The 13737-nt window shown below is 35.2% G+C and overlaps 1 protein-coding gene across 6 annotated transcripts in view; it reads right to left on the minus strand.

Moving 5' to 3' along the window:
- myo1b (myosin IB) overlaps window positions 1-13737 on the minus strand; it is a 113591-nt gene that overhangs the window by 87810 nt on the left and 12044 nt on the right. For all 6 annotated transcript variants that reach the window (XM_022668582.2, XM_022668580.2, XM_049484737.1 and 3 more), the window contains exons 2-3: window positions 11811-11953; window positions 3355-3470 (exon numbers count right to left, since the gene is read on the minus strand). In XM_022668582.2, coding sequence (XP_022524303.1) covers window positions 3355-3470; window positions 11811-11945 — 251 coding nt within the window. In that variant the 5' untranslated portion in view covers window positions 11946-11953. The remainder of the gene's footprint in view (window positions 1-3354; window positions 3471-11810; window positions 11954-13737) is intronic.

Below are 13737 nucleotides of genomic sequence, written 5' to 3' on the forward strand. Positions count from 1 at the left end.
AAGAATGTATTTTACTATTATTATTATATATTTTTTTTCATCACAGTTCAAACAACCTCACGGGTCAGATGTTTCATATATATATATATTTTTTTATATTATATATATAATTTTTTTTAACCCTAATGCAGCTCAGGTTGTGTATTGGGGATGGGGGTGGGGTTAATAATGTGGGGTGTTTTGTTTTTTTGTTTGTTTGTTTGTTTTTTTGGGGAAATTATAATGTTAAAATGTTATTTGATGCTTGTCTTTCGAATACCTGTTCAGTTTTACAAAAAGAATTATATTAAAAGAAAGTATAAAACAATGTACATTCACTGTTGCTTTCCTGCTCTGCTCACAACATACCTGGTTCTGGCATCGCTGTGCCTGCATGCTATAGTACTCTGCCCCAAGAGGCCTGTAAATCTAGGCCTTTGCTTATAGATCTAGAGCCCTGTAGAAGTTGTGCTTCTCAGGCATGATAGCCAAAGCAGCTGCTCTGGATCAGCTCCGAGTCTGGCTCCAGTTCACACATGGAGGGGGCTTTGACCCTGACTTCTAACAGTCTAACAGAGGGCAGCACTCAAGACTGGAACACAATGAAATGAATAGGATGGGGACAGAGACTGAGAGTGAGAACAAAGTGAAAAAAAAAAAAAATGCTGCATGTCCGAGAAAAGCCAGCAGTAATTGGGGGAAACCCAAATATAAGATGGACAGGAGCTGCTGCTGCATGGATAGCTTTGCTAGTTAGGAAGGCTAGCATTATGTAAGATCTATAGGAAAAACTTTGAAAGCTACGAAACGTGTGAGGATATGATAAGCAATAATCAGAATTATAAAAGTATTTCAGTTGAAACTATTGAAATAATGAATTTTCTGCCAAGAAACAAGAAGACCCTTGTGAAAAAGAAGTATACTTAAATTATGCTGAAATAGGTCTGTACTTAAGTTATGTTATTTTGGTACTTAATTACTACTTATTTGTAATTAAAATGATACAAATCTGCACTAAATTCATATTAAGTATACAAGTCGTATGTTATTTTCGCCACTATTTAATATAATTTAAGCATATTTGTGTGAGCTGTCCGACTGAACATTAAAACTCTATTAAAAATGTGATTAAAATATAAATTTAACATCACATTCATTTTGAGGAGTGTATAAAAACTGGGGGAAACAAAAGCAATATATCTCATTGCTACAATTTTTTTTAAGTTCTTTTACTGACACTAAAGTAACTAAAATAAACCTTTAGGTATAAATTTAACACATAAAAGCTCATTATCACAGTTTTAATTTGTCAACACAAAATTCTTGTTTTGTAGCAAATTTGACTGAAGTAGAGTTTTACTGCAGAAATATCGACTCCTTTAGACTCATTTAGTAAAAGTATAACTTATAGTAAAGCACAGTTTCTTAAAATAATACTAAGCATATATATTTTACATCACTAGTATAAAATCAGTACAGCCAAATAAAGTATACTTTATTACTTTAATAGGTAAAAAAAAATAGGTAGAAAAAGTATACTTGAATTATTGCGCATATAGTACACTATTATTATATTTAAATACACAACTTTACACAAGGGGAGACTTTTGCCTAAGATCACTGTTTCTCTTGTATTCAGGACAGAGGTCCTAATGAGTCTCATAGCATGGATCATTTATGGCACCGGTCCACTGATCTTTCAGCTGGTCAGCGTGCGTCCGCTGATTTTTATGGAAAGCAGAGGCTAATTGTGCAGAGCAGTCTGCTTTGTTTTGACTTTGGCCGACTTGTCAGTCTGCTGGCACCACTCTAGAGAGACAGATGGCCATTAGCCGAAGCGTGGCAGCAGAGGCCATCCCTTCCCCCACCTAGGACCGGACCTAATGTCTCAGGGGTCACACAGAGCAGGGAGGAGCTTGCTGGCTCAAACATTTGGATCAGACATACATCAGACAGAGAAAGAAGTGACTTTAATACATACATAGGTGTTACAGTGAGAGAAATTGAAAGGCAATGATGACTTTAGAATGGCCAAAAGCTACTAATAAAACTGGAACAAAATGGGAAATGAATCAACTTTATTTCAGTAAGTTTATTAAAACAAACTGATTTTAAGAGCCAGTGTGAAATAGGGATGTGTATTGGTAATAACTTGGCAGTACGATAAAGATCACAATACAGGGGTTACAGTTTAACCCTTGTGTGGTGTTCGGGGTCTGTGGGACCCGTTTTCATTTTTCATCAAATGATACAAAAAATATATTTTTTCTAACTCAAACTCATTGGCATTGGCTCATTTTTTGTGAAAAACATATAGCAAAACACATTTTCAATAAACACACACTGTAAACCCCCCCGCAACCATTTATATTACATACAGTTTGTTTGGCCAAGGGCTTATAAACATTGCTTCATTTGTAAATTTGAAACTAAACAAATTTTCTACTCATATCTTGAGTTTAATTCATTTTCTTTTACATTTTATAAAAAAAAACGAATAAAAAAAAAGAGTAGCACTTTTTTAAAAGAAATGTAACATAAGAAAGATAAAGGGTAAATATTAAGCATGTAAGCTGTTTATATTGCTTGCAATTTAGGTGAAGCAAGCATGTGTAAAGCATCTTAATGTGAAATTGCTTAATTTTGCTGAATTAAATACAAGTAACAAAGTAAACGAGTAACAAAAATATGAACACCACACAAGGGTTAATACAGTATATTGCTATAAATTGTGACACTGTAAGCAAGGCAATATATATATATATATATATATATATATATATATATATATATATATATATATATATATATATATATATATATATATATATATATATTCTTATACATATTGTATTCAGTCAGATCAGTGGAAGCTGAAAACAATGCTATTGTCTAGCAGTTTTGGTTTAAACACAAAATGAAATGAACCACCAATCTTTACTATATAAACTATTCATTACAAATCTATACAGTATTTTTGGGAATCAATACAGTATTGTAAAACCTAGTATCTCGATACTTTAATGTATACTGATTTTCTTACACCTCTAGAGTGAAAATATTTTATATTGGCCACATACACAGTTAAACCAATTTTGGTAATTATATAATAATAGTTAACAAGCTCTCTTACAATAAACACCAGTCAAATCAATAATAGAATCCCTTGTGTTTGATCTGAATATATTTAGAATGTCACGCAACACAAAAATGCAGTGTTGGTATGGAATTGACATTTCCATCAGGCCAGAAATTAAAGTTGCATCTTGTTGGCAAACAGTGAAGCATTGTTGTTTGTGACCTAACATACAGCAGAGTGTGTCCTACACAACTTGTCTGAAAAGGCTGAACAAAAAGCTGGGTGGCCAGACTTACATGTGTGGGCTGAGCTCATAGAAGTTCCTGTTGCGGTACTCCTCCACCTTGTCTGCTGTGTAGATGGGCAGAGACTTGTAGGGGTTCATAGAGATCACCACACTGCCAATGTATGTCTGCAGTTCGAAAGATTAAAGAGTGAGAAAGGGAACGGGAGGAAAAAAGGAAATACTTTTTTTATATAGTCAATACGCTATGAAAAAAATTGTGTGATAGTACAGCTCTAAAAAAAAAAAGACAAAACAAACAAAAAAAAGACAAAACAAGAAACCACTTAAAAATTTAAAACCTATTTGTTTTCAAGATGTAATCAATGTAATCAAGAGAAAGCCACAAACCAAGCTGAACTGCTTGAATTGTTGCATCAGGAGTGGCATAACGTTATCCAAAAGCAGTGTGTAAGACTGGTGGAGGAGAACATAACAAGATGCATGAAAACTGTGATTAAAAAACAGGGTTATTCCTCCAAATTTTGATTTCTGAAAATTATGAATTATAAATATAAATTTCTTTGCAATATTTTAAATGCTCTAAATGACAATATTTATATTTGTAACTTGGGAGAAATGTTGTCTGTGGTTTATAGAATAAAAAAATGTTAATTTTACTCAAACATACACCTCCAAATAGAAAAATCAGATAAACTGATTCAGAAACTAAAGTGGTTCCTTATTTTTTTCCAGAGCTGTATATTTACTATACTGCTGTGGATGCTGATAATTTTTGACTTCAATGCCCAATCAAAAATGTTCTGCAAATACTGTATTAGTTTTATCATTTTTAATATGTAATAGCTAGTGCTTTATCATGTCACATAGTCTTACACTGTATAGTCAACTGGCTTTTTCAACTAGCCCAAAACCCACCCTGAACTCCCCTCTCAGAAAACACAACAAAAAAAACATAACATTGTTCAGCTGGGAATCCTTGGGCTATTGTTCAGACATGCAGGGGCCCACAAGCACAAGAGAATACAATAGAAAAATGTGTGGAATTTCAGGAGACACCAGCAGGACTAGTGAACCCTAAATGAGGAAAAAGAGGCCATGGTGTCAGGCAGCAGACTACTGTTTGCATGTACTGATAAACCTTAACAGCTAGCAACAACAATCTAACCTCAGTCATACAGGACTGAGATTCTGCTCAGAATATTTCACAATACTTCATAATAGACCAGTCACAATAATTACATTATCTACTTATTATATGATAAAAGGGCATTAACTCAATCGTTTTTTCTGATCTCAATACTTGTCAAACACAATCATTGTGTTTACTTAGCAAGGAGAGACAATTAATGTAAATACGCTGATTTGTAGACTTTGTTTAAAAATAATATATTTATTTCACTAATGACTGATTCATTAGGTTATATATTTTTCATTTTAATGATTTTAATGTCAATATCTAAATATTACTAAAATAGTAATTAACATTTCAAAAGTACATGTGTAAATGCATTATGAAGCTATCATATTATCATTACATTCAGTGGCACAAATGGACTTAAAATGACAATAATATTATTTATTTCAATTACTTCTGGGACAATACAGCTCTGAAAAAAACTAGGAGACCACTTCAGTTTCTGAATCAGTTTCTCTAATTTTGCTATTTATAGGTATATGTTTAAGTAAAAAAAAACATTATGGTGTTATCCTATAAACTACGGACAACATTTCTCCCGAATTCCAAATAGAAATATTGTCATTTAGAGCATTTATTTGCAGAAAAAAATGGCTGAAATAACTAAAAAGATGCAGAGCTTTCAGACCTCAAATAATGCAAATAAAAACGTTCATATTCATTATGTTTTTAGAGCTCAGAAATCAATATTATCAATATTAACACTGGTTTTTAATTACAGTTTTCATTATTTTTTTATCTTGGCAATTTCTTCTCCAATAGTCTTTCACAATGCTTTTGGATCATTTTAATGCCACTCCTGGTGCAAAAATTCAAGCATTTCAGCTTGGTTTGATGGCTTGTGATCATCCATCTTCCTTTTGATTATATTCCAGAGGTTTTCAATTTGGTAAAATCAAAGAAACTCATCTTTTTTAGGTGGTCTCTTACTATTTTTTCAGAGCTGCATATTTTCCGAACAAAAACTGGCTATTGTGACAGGCCTTAAACTCCAACTTTGTGTATTCTGTTAAAGGACTGTATTCTCTAACTCATTAACTGCTGTGATCAGAGATGCTATAAGCTGAATGTAATGTAGCTTCAATGTGAACTTGTACTCATATAAAAGATGGCAATAAAATATTCTTAACTTGACAAAGGCAAGCGAGGAAGTGTACTGAATTTACGGTCCTCGTATGATCACATATCGCCATCATGGCCATCACAGCATTTCCAACTACCGGTATATGAAACCAGTGGTTCTAAAAATAAAGCAGGTGGACAGCTTTACTATGTTGGAGGCCTGAGAACAATAAGTGATTCTTGCAGGCCTCACCTACCTTTTATTATATTTGGCTGTTGCATAAGCCTCTCAAGCTAAAGAGCTAGGCCTCTCCCATAGCAACACAGCCCACAATCTATTGTTGAGAACACACGGGTGGTATAATGGGATCTTTAGATGTAGAAAACAAAAGTAAATCGAAGGTGTTGGATTTAGAAACGTGAATGGCACCCATTGTGTTGGTGATGTGATACGGCTTAGGGAATACATCCCATAACTGCATCTCTGTATAATCCTATTCTTACACAGAAGTGAAAAGAAACACACCCAGAAAAACCTTTACTTCCCATAATGATGGGGATCTTTTTATTTCTCTGAGGGTTGAGATTATGGGAACCCAGAGGAGATGCTTATCCGCACTTCAGAGTGAAGTGCAAAAATTCAAATAAGACCTAAATTTAGATGATGGTGAATACTGTGGCATTACAGAGTAGAATACTCTTTAAAGCCACAAGAGCGAGCTGTGAATGGATTGCGTGGGATGGGTTGATGACATAAGTCCTTTTACACAAGCAAAGGTAACCCAAAACCTTTCTGACCATTACCTGGAAAAGTGGTACATGTGAATGCAAATTTTCTTACAGCATACAGAGTGTATGCAAAAACAAAAACACTATTACACTATTAAAACTGTGTGTTTTACACAGAGTCTGCTGTTTACATTCTTTTAAATATTTTAATATTTAATATTTTTGCATTTTTGGATGTATTAAAATTAGTCTGACCAACCTGATGATTTCCACTGGCAACAGAGCTCAATTTTCCTGGTTGAGGACTATGAACCTAAATACAGCAGCATCTCTACAGCTGATCTTGTTTGGAACTGAACACAAACACTTTTAGGACAGTCCCCATCCAGACTATAAAAATGGCTAGTAAAAATGAGTAAATAATTCCTGAAAAGCTGTGGAATGGCATTTTTTTTCTTTTTTCTTTTCTTTTTTTTTTTTTAAGTTTAGCTGCATCCTAGTCTATTTTTGTCTACAAAGAACTGTGAACTACATAGTCCCTTTATAAAGAGTACTCATGTACAAAAAGGGGACTTAAAGGTGCTCTAAACACCCTGATTTCTGCTGATTCCACTTTTAGCTCAAATTTGAAAAAGGCTAAAAGAGGGGACTAGTTTGGGAGTTTGGGAGAGGCACTGGGTGATGTATGGGTTTAGAGGTGGGGCACAAGGGAGAGCTAATTGGCTGAGCTGCAGCAGCAGCAGCAGTGTGCCTCTAATAGCAATAAGACCCAGGTGGTTGGACATCAGCAGGGGCCCGTATTAATGATTGACTGATCATTAATTATACAAAAAAAGGATTTTTTTAAAGCTTAGGAAATGCTTATTAAAAAATTAAGCAGGACTGGTGTGTTTCATTACTTCACAAGAAACACATTACAGCTATTCATGAAAAAAATATGGTTTAGGCTTTAGTGGCTCTTTAAAGAGAATGATAAAAAAGAGTAGAATGTAGATAATGAGCAAAAAAAAAATAAATGGTAGAAAATTTGGAGTGCTCTAGAGTTTTGATCCCCTTTACCCAGTATAAAAGGCAAAAAAACATGTCAGAATCTGTATGAGGATCAAACAAATCTGTATTTTCTTTCTTTAATTGTAAATAAAGAAGGTAAATTTCAGGAGAATTCATAGTGTGACATTCTACACTGGCACCACCATGCAGAACATTCCCTGTAGTGAGAAATTGTCTGATTCTGAATCATTGGAGTTAATATGAAGAAACGGCAATACTGATTTTCATTTTGAAGCATTCAAAAAGAACTAGAGATCATATATATATATATATATATATATATATAATAGCTATTTCAAAACACTGCCCTTATCTGCAGCCAAAATACTTGGACAAAGTCTACAACAAGCGCAAGATAAATTCAAGGCCTCTGATGCATAATTCAATTTCTATTACTTACTGAAAGCTATTACCCACTGACAGTAATACTGAGTCTATTATAATAGTATATAAAAGCCAAGTGATTAGATAAGCTCTGAGATGCAATGCAGTTTTAGCTGCCTTGCTGAATAATCATAAAAAAACAACTATCAGATAAAAAAGGCCTAATAAAAAAACTGAGATAAAAGGGAAAAGGCCAAAGTGGTTCAACGACATCTCTACATGGAGGTCAAACCAATATAGTTTAAAATTACAACATAAAAAAGGTTCATCTGCACGCCTTAAGTTGCTTAACTACAATTAAGACTACTGAGTGACCAGGTCAGATTTAATACAGTTTTCTTTCATGTACTGCATGTATACTTCAGTGCAGAATAAGATTTGGATCTTAGCAGCACAGACAGGGCTGCACATACACTGTGATAAAAGCTTTCTGCAGCTGGACTACATTGGTGGTAGTGAGCCACTGCCTACTTTCATAATTACAGAGTATATTTCTCATTATCTTTGGCCACTACTACTTATGTTTTCCATCAGTGGACTAAAGGATTACAGTTTTTGAAAGCCTAATATTACACATATATACTGACATCAAGGGACAGGAACTAGAACTAGTGTCACATGACTTGGTTTGCGGTTTTCCCACCAAATTGGGCTTGTTTGAAAATCCAGCCACGGATAAAAATTCAGGGGTGGCGGGGTGCGTTTTTTTTTTTTGGCTACTAAAATCAATCTTCTAAGATTGATTACAACAATAAGAACCAAAAGAACAAAACTATGGGAGGTAACCCATTACGACTAACAAATAAAAATGATACCATTGCACTTTGATTTTATTTTTGGCGTTTTTTTTTTATAGTTTCAAGCTTATTATTGCAGGTTATCATTTATTAAATCCGTTTATTTTTCTTCTCACGAATAGTTTTTTCATTTTAGATTTGACTAAAAAAAACCTGTATGGTAATAAAAATGAAATGGCAAAAAAAAAAAAGGCTTTTTAATTTTAATTTTGTCACATATGACCCTTGCTCAAGTGAACAATTAAATTGCAAATAAATTAAATTAAATTAGTTTTTTTATTTTATCCAAGAAAGAGTGAGAGAAATGTAACCTAAAAACAGAAATAACAAGGTGCTGAAAAAAATTGTAAGGAATTGAGGAACGAAGAGAGTTTAGGAGGGGCAAGAACTGATTTTTTTTTTGCTAATTATGTTACTATTAAAGCAACACTAGGTAGGATTTCCTTGATTTTTGATATTTTTAAAGAAGTAAAATTACAGCTTGAAACTCACTGCAGCGCTGCATTGAGGTGTAATAGGAGGAATTGCGGTGCTCTCGTGTCTGTGCCGGAGCTCCTCTGAGCTCGAAACAGACTCTGTAAGTGTTCCGAGGAGGCCGCGACCAACGCTCGCGAGAACTGCGACCTGCTTTCCAACCTTTAGTTCTAACAGTTCTACAAGGACTACTGGTTCATTCTTTATAAACTAACATACAGACACTCTGGCAGAAGCTGGAAAGAGACCGAATATGTCTGTGAAAGCCAAAAAACGAGAAAGAGAAACTAATCCTCCTGAAACATTTATTACACTCTACAACTGTAGGGGGAGCCCACGAGCACAAAATCTCAATCCTACCTAGTGGAGCTTTAAATGTTCTTGACTGCGATATAAATCCGTTATAAAAGAACTAACAAAACACTAAAGTTAAAATATTGTTAATGACTTTAAGATAAATATCAATACTACTAATAAATAATAGTAATAATATACACTCTTGCTTCAAACATGTGACAGACAGATATTTTGTGCTAGTTAAAGCTTCTGATGGGCGGGTTTTAGACTGACTTTGGGCTGGATATTTTTTACTGGACCGGGAAACCCTGTGTCCAATAGAAGCCACAGAAAGCTGCATTGACCTGCAGGACATGCGTGATCCCCTGCATTGTATGCGGATGTGATTTCTGCCAGAGGAGCCAATATATGTTAGCATGGCCAGTTCTAACCAGATTCCACCAGTCACAATCATTAACAGACACTGCACGTTCCACTTGGGGTGGTAATGCCTACTATGATGGAACCTGCCTTCCATCTGGCATCGACTGTCAGGCCTTTCTTGAACTCAGCTGTTTGCATTATCTAGCCAAGGGCAGACAAGATAACACAGCACAACTTATACAGTTGTAAGTTTTTCCAAGCCATGCTCAAAGGTAAGACTTCATGATTAATTTACATTCTATTATCCCGTAACTTTTGGTATGTCGGTGTAAATGACAAACAAAAGTCACAACCAGACTTAGTGATTCCTAATATTCAGCAAATACGATAAAAAATTCATTCGTTTATTGTAGGTGAATTCAAATAAATGAACTTAATTCTATTGAAAAATCCCCTCACACCCATATTTCTGGCTCTACCACAGAAAAAGGACTGTAATTGGGCTGACAGTGGAGATAAAGTGTAGATGAGTTGATAGCAACGTAACTGAAGAACTCTAGATTGAGAATGATAAAGCAGAGACTGCCCTGTTACTGAAAACCAGGAGAGCGTAAAAGCCTCAGTCCTCGGTTAGCAGCTACAGTCAAAACACCATCTCCCAAAGAACAAGAGAGGACGAGGGGGTTATTTGTTCCTCTCCAACCCAAAGCACTCTGATTGCGCTGCTGCATTTACAGCCACATCTACATTCCACGCCAACCTAATTCATCGATAGGCCTGGTCTGTGGTCTCTCTCGTGGGCGCCGGCTTTTAACACGAGTTTTAAATGAATGGGACGTGCTGAGAGAAATGACAGAACAATGAAGGAATGCTAATTTATGTCCACTTCCTCTGCGCTCTCCTATTTCACTCCACGCCGTGCAATGTAAACATACTCACTCACAGTGAATGAGCCCAGGGTTAAACTTGGAGACACCAGTGTGATGTGGCAGGCGAGAGGAGCGAGAGCATGGGAACAAGCAGACATTTGATTGCATGACACGACTCCTGGGGCCTAATTTACTCTTCAGCTGGTGAAAATACAGTGATAAAGTAAAGCATGTGCTATTTAAAATAACTAAAACAATATCTGCCAATGGAGCAGGGTGTAGAACTCACATAGAGCTAATTTTTATGACAGTAAACATATTAACTATAAAAATAGCAAAAAAAAAAAAAAAAAAGTGAAGAATTCCTGAAAAGCTTTTTTTTTTTTTTTTTTTTTTTTTTTTTAAGTTGATTTAGGTGCATCCTAGTCTGTCCCTTTATAAAGAGCACTCATCTGGAGAAGAGGACTTAAAAGAAAACAGAACATAGACAATGAACAGAAAAACTGAAATGGTATAAAATAATAAATGTTTTATTTATTTATTTTTACTTATTTTATTTCTGTTTTATTATTTTATTTTACTGTTTTACTTTTACTTTACCTGTCTTATAGATTTATCTAAAAAATGTTTTATTGATACTTATATTTTAATTTGTCTTATTGTTTCTAGTATTTATTTTTATCCAATAATTTGCTATGTACAGCACTTTGTTGTGGTTGTTGTTGTATTTAAAGTGCTCTATAAATAAGTTTGAGTTGAGTTGAGTTGAGATGAAAAATTCTGGTGAAAATACAGTTAAAAAAAAACGAGTGAAGAATTTCTCAAAAGCTGGGGAATGGCGTACTTTTTATTTTTTATTGTTTAAGTGTGTTTAGGTGCATCTTAATCTGGTCCGTTTATAAAGAGCACTTGTCTGGAGAAGCGGACTTAAAGAAAGCAGTTAAAAGAAAAAAATAAATGTAGACAATATCAAGAGCAGAAAAACTGAAATGGTAGAAAATTTACTCTACAGCACATCAAAAAATTCCTGGTGACAATACTAGTGATTAAATAAAGCATGTGCCATTAAAAATAACTACAACAACATTTGCCAATGGAGCAGTGTTTTAGAACAAGTTCATATTCATAAAGTTTAAAGAATTTAGAAATCAGTATTTGGTGGAATAACCCTGGATTTTAATCACAGATTGCACTGCATCTTGGCATGTTCTCCTCCACCAGTCTTACACACTGCTTTTGAATAACTTTATGCCACTCTTGGTGCAAAGTATAGAATAGAACTCACATAGATCTCATTGTGCTCAAATCGCTTCCGCAGATTCCCGATGAAGGTTTCTTCTGACAGCGGCTCAAGAAGGACCATGTCGCCCACCCCGATCATGTTATCGAGAAGTGACGTCTTCACCTCCATTTTGGACATAGTCGCCCCTGTGGAGAAGAAAGAAATAAACGATAAATAAAACATTTACCTTATGTTTGTTTACTCCACGAAGACCTTCAGATCCACACACTCACACACATCGTTTTCATTATATTCGAATGCATGTTCCAAACACAGCCATGCATTAATCCTAGAGGCAAAGCCCCCAGAGCTGTATGAGGTTTAAACATGGCCAGCGCAAAAATAAACTCACACAAAATGTTTGCACAGCAGCAGTTTTGGGCCACAGGGATCATTTTATTCAACAAGGCTGTTTAAGTTCAGCTCCGAACTCTACGGAATTCAGAAACTCCACTGGGAATGACATAACGATGAAAAAAAGCAATGCTGTCCCTGAGCTTGCTCCCTGCTTTCCTCTTGGACATTTATGATTTAGGATTAAATTGTCTTAAACTGAAGGATACCATTATTTAATATAGCCAAGGGAACCAACTCAGTTTTGACTGGAAATGCTGACAAAATCTTCACTTAATTCACTTAATTCACATTATTTAAACAGCTTTACAGGTTGATGTGTAGGCCTATGTGTAACCTATAAGGACATGGTATAGTGCACAGGTGGTATGGACACAAAGACACTGCTGGAGACGGCAATTTTTCACTCTTTTTACCAGTCTCCTCTGCCCACAAATCCTGCTACTATGTACAGGAGATAAAAGGAGGCCCAGCTCCATTCACTGCCTTGATACTCAGCTTTACCCAATGCTAGTGCTGTAATAAAACAGAGGGGCCGCAGTGAAGTGACATGCTCATCACACTGCTTTATACCACCAGCCTGTAGCCTCCTGTAGGACTGTTGCTCTTAAGAAAAACCTCATCTCTAAAATGAGAAATGTAGAGCAGACAATATTGGATGCGTCATATAATACTCAAACAGTCATACGATATGTTTTAAAAGGACAATAAACAAACACACACACAGTGGGGTATTAACAGAAATCAGAAGTAATCGATATGTTAAAGATTATGTAGGTTTGTTTGTGTTTTTGGCCATATCAACAATATATTGGCTATTTTATGGCATCCACAATGTTCATGCCTTAAGCATCACAAACTTAAAATCAGTTTCTTCATACGAAGGACTTCCAGAAAAGAAAATATTTTAGCTGGTGAAATCTTTTCAAACTTCATTTCTGGTAGTTAAATAGCAGAGAAGTCTACTAAGATGTGTTTAATAGTGTCAGGAGAATTTGCCAGACTAGAACCAGGAGGAGGCCATCAGTAAGAGCAGTATGCCCAATTCGGCACCTAGTCATGATTGTCTGATCTTGTCTTTTAAGGAAGTCCATATTTAATTTAATAGTAATGATGGAGAATATTTCATACAGTGTATTTTGTGGACTGCTAGACCATTCATCTTGCCATTTTCTTCTTCAGTGCATTTCAACTAGATGGTAGGCATCCATAATCAGAACATAGTTCCAAGTGAGTTCCTGGTTTCCTGCTTCCCTTGCTAAAATGTTTGCTTTCTCATTGCCCCCAATGCCACTATGTCCAGGAACCCAGCAATAGAGAATGTAGAATCCTCTGCTGTAGAGTTCTCTGTCTGCAGGTAGTAGTTTGTGGATAACTGGGTGGTCCGTGTTCAAAGATTGCAGAGTTTGTACAGATGATTATGTAGGTTAGAGAATCTTAATATCAGACTGAAATCATTTCTGATAAATTGCAGAGCCCTAGATTTGATTGCAATTTTTTTGTACAATAAAACTAAACAAAAGGAACTCTGGTTCTGCATCCATTTTCCATTAGAAATGAATCCACTAAAATAAAT

Source organism: Astyanax mexicanus, chromosome 11 (genome assembly GCF_023375975.1).
Source record: "Astyanax mexicanus isolate ESR-SI-001 chromosome 11, AstMex3_surface, whole genome shotgun sequence".
NCBI classification, from domain to species: Eukaryota; Metazoa; Chordata; class Actinopteri; order Characiformes; family Acestrorhamphidae; genus Astyanax; species Astyanax mexicanus.